Here is an 8,476-nt window from a genome sequence, read left to right as displayed (position 1 = left end):
GTCTTTGTATTCTTCACTTGGAGGTTCCGGCACATTCACACAATAAAAAAGTTAAAAAAGATGTTTGCGAAGTTGAGAAGATGGAAGGCATTTCTACCTTCAACATCCAAGTCGCCACACCCTACACCACGTAAATCTCTTGCAAGCTCCTGTGTCTTCTCATATGCCACGGCTAGCAATCTGAGATACTGAATGCACAAAAATGAACAGCAAAAGGATCAATTAGTGGGTCCTTGTTTCCCTGTCAATCAGCACCTTAGAAGAAAATCTCTTGTCATGTTACTCACTAATATAAGTCCACCTTCTTCCATGGGAGGTGGACTGACAAGAGACGGCTTCAGTAAAAGTTTCTCAAGAAGCTTTGGAACACGGTCCTCCAAGACACGCTGAACAACCACCACGGATTAGTCACTAAATCACAATTCACAGATCACAATACATTTTTTGCAGTAACGCATTTAGGCAATCATTTTACTTGAATGGCAACCAGAACCGATACAGAATAGCAGATGACGTGGAGGAAGCTCAAATTAAATAGGGAGCAACGTTACAGAAAAATCAATGAATATTCATCGGAAAGCATGTTGGTCATATAACAAGTCAAAAACTAGCAAAATCACTCTGATATACTGGAAACATCATCGCACCAGAGGAAGATAATTCTAGAACTAATCTACCTCAAGTACAACGGCAGTAGTAACCCACCCATACCTGAACCAGTATTGACATTACATCGTTTGGGGAAGGAAAAACGGCTGCAATAGTGGCGGCTTCTTTCCGCACAGTCTCTGAAAGTAAATCCAAGGCGTCAGGAGGCATGTACTAAAAAGAGAACCCACTGTTAGATTTTCGGATCAATTTGTCATTGATAACCTGTAATCTCTTTATAAATTGAAGAAAGACCACGCGCGACATTGCTAGGGCTGGACTGGGCACCCTGATCTCCAAGAACCAATTCAGCATCTGCATTCATGACCTCGACATCGAACATTGGACATAATCCCACATAGTGTTGCATAGCACTGGTACCCCTATTAAACTGCTTTCCAAAAGTAACACGTCAAAAGCTGAAATTATTCTGTTTTAACAGCTATCGAGACGACCAGAGTGCCAAATGCTCTCTGGCACATTTTCGAGGTAGTAAAGAACATCTCTTTTCCGGCGTAATCTAGCCTTACCGACGTCTTTTTTTTAGAATCTTTAATTTTAATCATCCTCCAGTGATTAATCTTAAAAACTTTTTAGTTCAGTATGGGTGATAACAGGATTTATTTTACAGCCGGGCTCAAATCTTATGACATTACTAAGCTTGAATCAAGAGCAGAAACATGGTTCGAATGCGTGGAAAGGAGCCGTAACCTCATGCGTAGATCAACCTTCAGCAGGAAAACTATGGAATGGTTATGCTTTGTCTTTCAAGAAGCCTCAAAAGATCCTGGCACGTTCGTTAGAAAATGGCAACTAAAGGAGCAATGCTTTGTCTTTGATGCCCCAGAGTCTTAGTATAGATTACTCAGTATGCCATAAACAATTCAAGTTTCAGTGTTCATAATCAGTTCAAAATACATATCTCAGTCTCGTCCTATTCAGCATTTCGGTATTATATAACTCAGTGTGATTCAGTATTCCAATATCATGTAACTCAGTGTGATTCAGTATTTCGCTATCACGTATTGCAGTATGATTCTCATTTCCTAATTTTAAATCCCCGAATGTTGAACACCCGTATTTGGGCCTGAGGCCGCAGTTTATGCTTTATACATCTTTGGGTCTGAGGCCGCAGTTATGTATACGTATACTTGGGCTCGAGGCCGCAGTTGTGCACATATATATATTGGGCCTGAGGCCGTAGTTTAATATTAAGATAAACATGTAGGAGTATTCATATCCTTACTTCCTTTGTACAGTTCAGTTATCAGTTATCATTTATCATTTCAGTTATCAGTTATCAGTTATCAGTTATCAGTTATCATTTTAGTTTCTTTTTCAATAGTTATCATCTTAATATCAATTATCAATTCTCAGTTATCAGCTTTGTTTCAGTTTCAGCATTTATAATTCTTTCTTTCAGTTGTTTTACATACTGGTAGAATTCAAATATACTGTCGTCCCTTTTGCCCGGGGCCTGCATCTCACGATGCAGGTAATGATTTACAGGTTGACGATTTAGAGTGCTAGGATTCTCGTACCAGCTATTTAGTGATGCCCAGTTCTTTCGGGGCATTATCATTACCTTACAGTCTTCAGTATTTTTAGGCAGTCAGTGTTTTCAGTACTTCATTAGAGGCTTCATAGACTAGAGTATGCCTGTTAATCGGGCCGGGCTGACCCGTTTTCAACCCGGGTCAGTCCAGTTCAGCCTGCTACTGTTCATTATTGGGCGGGTTGGGGCGGGTTGGTTTGGGGCGGGGGGGTGGACGAACACGTTCTACTTAACGGTGCACCGAACTCGTAGCCCGTGACCCGTTAACGGGTTGTTAACGGGCTGCAGCCCGTTAGTAGCCCGGTTACCGTTGGTTAATTTTTTATTTTTTTTAAATTAATTGGACTGTTGCCAACGGTCAAATTGAGAAATGACCGTTGGGGAACAGCTAGATTTTGCAAAAATGGCCATTTCGGCCTCCCCATTAAAAATATAGCCCTCCCACCCCTAATAATTATAAAAATTACATTTTTAACCTTTTAAAATCTACAAATACCCCCCCTTCTTCTTCATTTTTTCTCACAATTCACTCTCTTACTACTCTAATTCTCTCTCAAGTCTCAATTCTCTCTTGATATTATAGTTCTTAAATTCTCAATTCTCAAATCTCAAATTCTCAATTATTTATTATTTCAAGTTTCATCAATCATTTAGTTTAGCCATTACAAATTACTATTATCAAATATCAAGTATTCAAGTGAAGTGTGGTATCAAGTATCAACTATCAAGTTTCGGTCTATCAATTGAAGTTTGATTTTTGATATCAAAAATTCAAAATTAGTGCGGCATCCGAAATCCCGGTACACTCATTCCATCTCTTTTTTTTATTTGGTGTGCACTTATTTTATTATTTAGAATTATTAATTTAATTTCTTAATTTAATTTCTTACTTTAATTTACATAATGGATTTACTTAGAGCGACCAAAAAAGCGTGCACTAGTAGAGGTGGTAGTAAGAAAACTTCCAAAAGATCAAGAGGTGGTGTTTGTTCTTCTAGTAACTTATACATATTTCTGAAAGTTCACCTGAAAATTTAAATGTAGATTATGAGCGAATACAAAAAAAATTTGGTATAGATGATGATTTAGATGATATGTTAGATGATATTCAATCACCCGATAATCTTGAAACACCGCCACCTACACCTGGTAATGCTAGTCAAACTCAAAATGTTAGGGGTGGAACAACTAGGCCTCCTCTCCCTATTAAGAAGAATCAACGATTAAGAAGTAAGTGTTAGATATTTTTTGAAAGACTAGAAGATCAAAAAAATTATGTAAAATATAAAATTTGTAGTGAACATTATAAACATGAGCCCTGTAAGAGAGGGGGAACGGGTCAACTTCGTAGGCATATGGAAGAGAAACACCCTCTTGATTAGGGAGTAGATGAGGCATCTGGGCAACAAAAACTTAACCCGAGTACTGGGGGGTTATTTGGTAAATACGATATTAAGAAAGACCGGGAAGAATTAGCTAAAATGATTGTTTTTGGTTGTTTACCTTTTAGTTTTTCTTCTTCACCGTATCTTGTTACATATATTCAAAGAATTTATAACCCTATGTTTAAAGGTATTTCTAGAAGTACTTGTAGAGCTGATATCTTCAGGCTTTTTGGACAAAATCAGACATATATACGTTATTTGTTCGCAAGTCTTCCTTGTAAAGTTTCTATTACTTCTAATATTGGTCGTGCAATAAATGAAAATGATTATTTGACTGTTACATGCCATTGGATAGATGATAATTTTTGTATGCAAAAACGTATTATTGCTTTTAAATATAATGAAGATTAAAGTCATACTGGTGCATTTCTAAGTAATACTATACATGAAGTTGCTATATTTTATAATCTTGCAGAAAAAGTTTTGTGTATGTCGTTTGATAATGCTTCTAACAACAATGCTGCTATTACAATATTACAATTGCATCTACACCCACCACTTCCTGAAATATTTCATGTTAGATATGCATGTCATATTTATAACTTGATTGTGAAGAGTGGCCTTGAATTATATGAAATTACTTTAGTTAGGAGAGTTGTTGGTTAATTCAAGGAAATAATAGAAGTGCTAGATTAAATGCATTTAAGGAAAAATGTGTACACTATGGACTAAAACCAAGACTCATGCCTAAAGAAGTAGTTACTAGGTGGAATTATACTTTTTTATTCTTAAGATGATGTTATAAATATAGAATGCCTATAACTCAAGTTACTAATTCTCATTGTACCGATCTTAGCCGTTTGTTAACATCTAGAACTTGGGATGTCATTCATGATGTTGTACAATTTTTACAAAATTTTTATGTGACTACACTTGAGTTTTCTGGAGCTTATTATCCTACTATTGCAAATGGTTTAGTTCATATTGCTGAAATTTCTCTTTTACTACATAATTTGAAGCAGAAAGAAGGATATGATACTGTTGTAGAATCTATGCTAGATAAGTTTAAAAAATATTTCTACTCAATTCCCTATATTTACCTAATTGGTGCATATTAAACCCTACTGTCAAAATGATAAAGTGTCGCCAATTAATTAGAGCTTTATATACTTATATAGATATTGGACCAACTGAAACTCCTGATATTTACACTTGTATTTCTGAGCTACACACACATTTACAAACTTTATATAATTATTATGCTAACATTATTGATGCTTCTTCGATTGTAGATGCAAATATTCCTTCAACTACTGGAACAACTATGGATGATGATGATTGTGTTCAAGATTATCTGATTTGGTCTACACTAGGAGAGCATCAACAAACCAGTAGCAGGAATATTGATGAACTACAATTCTACTTACAAAAGTCACCATAGCCCCTCACAAAGGATTTTCTACCGCTGGGTTGGTGGAAGAGCAACTCAAATCAATTTCCTTTTCTTTCGGCCATGGCTCGAGACGTGCTAAATGTGCCGATTTCAACAGTCGCATCAGAGAGCGCATTTAGCCAAGCAAGGCAGCAGCTAGGAGATACCCGTCATTCATTGGGCAGCAACGCTTTGAAAATTCTAGTGTGGTTCTGAGATTGGATAAGATCATAACGGCAAAATCAAGAGCGTGCCGAGGTAGACGAAGAGGAGGACCAAGAAATTGGAGATATAATGGTTTATGGTTCCGATTCAACCAATGCCAGAAACCTAGGACCTCATGTTAACATGGAAGAACTTACAAAAATGATGCAAAATATGTGATGTACTATTTCTTATTTTTATAGTTATTGTAAACTTTTAATTTGCAAGTTCAAAAATAAAAAATAAAAAAAGAACTTGCAAATTAGTTTGAAGTATTAAGAATAAAATGAAAGCCTTCGGAGTTTGTTCCTTACATATTGCCTATTGGTCTTATTAAATATTTTTTTGTAGCCACTTACTTTCTAGTTTCAATTTTATAATTTTAAAATACAAATTTCAAATTTAAAACTTTAAACTTCAAAGTTTAATTTTAACCCTTAAAAGTTTGCAAATACTTAAGTATCAATAACATTGAATAAGAAAAATAAAAGTTAATTTAAAAAAAATACTGTAGCTCGGCCCGCCCGAACCCGCTTAGACCCGAACGGGCCCTAAAAAACCCGAAATTTCCCAACCTGCCACCAGCCCGTTATCCCAGCCCGCTAAACAGCTCGCCCGCTAACCGAACGGGCTAGATTTTTTCCCGTTCAGCCCGTCCCAGCCCGCCCGATAAACAAGTATAGACTAGATTAACAGTTAGAAAGAATCACATGCATTTATGGTTAAGCAATGTTGCTACATATATGTTTTAGGCCTATATTAGTATTTTCGCATTTGATTTATATTATTTAGACTTTTAGTATATCAGCATATGTTAGTTTATCTTCCGCATTCAGTATGTTATGATATCACATGTTGATTCAGCCAGACAGTTGGTTCGCTCGGCCACATGTAGTCAGGCACCGAGTGTCGTGTTACGTCCAAGCCCAGGTTCGGGGCGTGACTAAAGCGGGTAATTTTTCACATACATATTACCCCCTACAAGTTGTAGTAATAGAAGATATCAAATCTTTCCTTTATTTATAGTCTCAATATAACCAACCGCTTTCGCGAATACCTTAGAAACTCAATTAAGTTTCTTTGAGACATACTACAACATAATGCCTTATTGATAATCAATTTTATTCCTCCAAAATAGTAATAATTGGCTCTTTCAGAGCTCTCAATTAATTTGGTACTACCACATATTCATCAACAACCATATGGTGAATTCTCTTTTAAAGAGAAAGTTATACCATTATGGTTATGGTCGGAATTCTATACAAGATCTGTTCCTTCCATTACTGTTGCCCTTTAATAATCACATCGCCAAAATATTTTGGCGTACAATAGGTATGTGACCAACGACCATTCATGCCATAATAATGACATTATTGTCTTATATCANAAAATAATTATTTAAATAAAGGTATTTTTATAATATACATTATATTTCTTGAAAGTTATGCTCAATTATATTATATATATTGCACGACTTAACATAACATATTTTACCCTATACAGATAGTCCCCCCGCTTTTCGGTGACATAGCTTTCTGTCGTCAAAAAGTTGGTAGAAACATAATAATATAATTGACCATAATATTCAAGAATATATAATGCATATTATAAAAATACCTTTATTTAAATAATTATTTTTATATTACGTGCATGAAATATATATTTTACAATCTTTATTTTCTTTCATTCTGAATTGTGTAAATAATTTTTTGAATTTTTGTTGTTAATACTAAAATTATTATTACTGACGAATTATACTAATTAATCTTTTTTACTATGCTCATTATTTTGTTATTTCAGCATTATATATGCTTAAATACTTTTTATTTTTTTAATTGATAAATAATATTTATTTATTCTATAGGTAAGTTCATAATACAAATTAAAAAGGGAAAATCATAATATTAAAAAGTTTTAAAAAAATAAAAAGAAGATAAATGTTTATAATTTAGAGGGTAAAATGGGTATTTGACAATCCAAAATTTGGAAAATCTAGTTGAGTGACTTTCTGAGTGCAATAGTCATAGTTCAGTGACTTTATTGTTACAAACGAATGAAAAGTGACTTTAGGAGATAATTAGGGATAGTTGAGTGACCATTTGAGTAATGGACTCGATGTTTCAGTTGCTATCCTAGTTGAGTAGTGACTGTGTTTTCCAAAAAGTGTGTGTCCATGCACAACTTTTGCATTCTCAACCCAAGAATGATCCTTGCAGCATCAGTACACAAGTTGATGCCTTGATGAAAACAAAAGGAGATGATGGTTATCTCTTATCTGGCTTTCAATTTATGAGTAGAAGTGTAACAACTATTGAACTTCAGGAAACTAGATTCCATCTGGTTTACAATCGATCAAAAAGAGACTATTTATCTTTATTTCTAATAAGTTGATTTGACAGTCATCCGAAATTTCTTTTTTGGCTCTATGGCAATGCAAATATTTGCTAGAAGATAGCTTCCCGATCTCATTGAAACTAATGAGAGTATAAGCATTAGCTTACTCTAGGCAGGGGAATAATTTCTACCATGGATCCTACGAGTCACACTGTCACTTTTGTAACTCCAATTTACAACTTAAACAAGCAGCAATAACAGCATTAGTGAAAGGAAGTACCTTGCATTAAAAGTGAATTTTTGCCAATGATTAAGCAAGCCTTTGTGTAAACGATTCCCCTATTAAAAGTAAAAGATACACCAAATTGTCAACAGAAATTTTGATTCAAAGAGTAATACAAATTGGAAAAAAATGCAGATAATGTAATCAGTATGAATGCAACAGGACACATTGTGCACAAAGCTCTAAAACGGCTGTAGATACACGAAGGCCTCATTTGTTTGCACTTAATGGAGGTTTGAATCTTAATCATTCGGATCTCAAATATTAAGTGCGCTTGTTTTTTAAGTTTGAATCTTAATTAGTCGGATCTTAATCATTAAGTGTTTTTTTTATATTTCCCAACCACTTAATGGGCCTGAATATGTCTTATTGATCAAGATCTATAACAAAGACCTAATTTCACTAAGATGCTATCATCCACATTCACTACAAACCGCCGACACCGCCCACCATTATCACCTATACCACCATGCACCATCCAACCACCATCATACTCAACCACCACCACCAACCGCCACTGAACTCAAACACCACCACTGATCACCAACGACCACCACCATCCTCGACCATAGCCGCCACTGCTATTATTATCGACTACTATCACCCCCAAACCCCACCATTATTGATTACCACCA

The 8,476-nt window shown here is 35.2% G+C and overlaps 1 protein-coding gene across 2 annotated transcripts in view; it reads right to left on the bottom strand.

Moving 5' to 3' along the window:
- Positions 1–1,028, bottom strand: part of LOC109213883 (exocyst complex component SEC10-like) — a gene marked incomplete at its 5' end in the record, with an annotated part of 10,509 nt that extends 9,481 nt beyond the window's left edge. For both annotated transcript variants that reach the window (XR_002066083.1, XM_019377718.1), the window contains 4 exon segments: positions 98–188; positions 288–386; positions 712–788; positions 874–1,028. Coding sequence is in view for 1 of the 2 variants with exons in the window: in XM_019377718.1 (XP_019233263.1) it covers positions 98–188; positions 288–386; positions 712–788; positions 874–1,028 (422 nt within the window).
- Between the last annotated feature and the right edge of the window lie 7,448 nt (positions 1,029–8,476).

Source organism: Nicotiana attenuata, unplaced genomic scaffold, assembly GCF_001879085.1.
Source record: "Nicotiana attenuata strain UT unplaced genomic scaffold, NIATTr2, whole genome shotgun sequence".
NCBI classification, from domain to species: Eukaryota; Viridiplantae; Streptophyta; class Magnoliopsida; order Solanales; family Solanaceae; genus Nicotiana; species Nicotiana attenuata.
The sequence above is the reverse complement of the archived record's forward strand: the minus strand, read 5'-3'. Positions and strand labels throughout refer to the sequence as shown.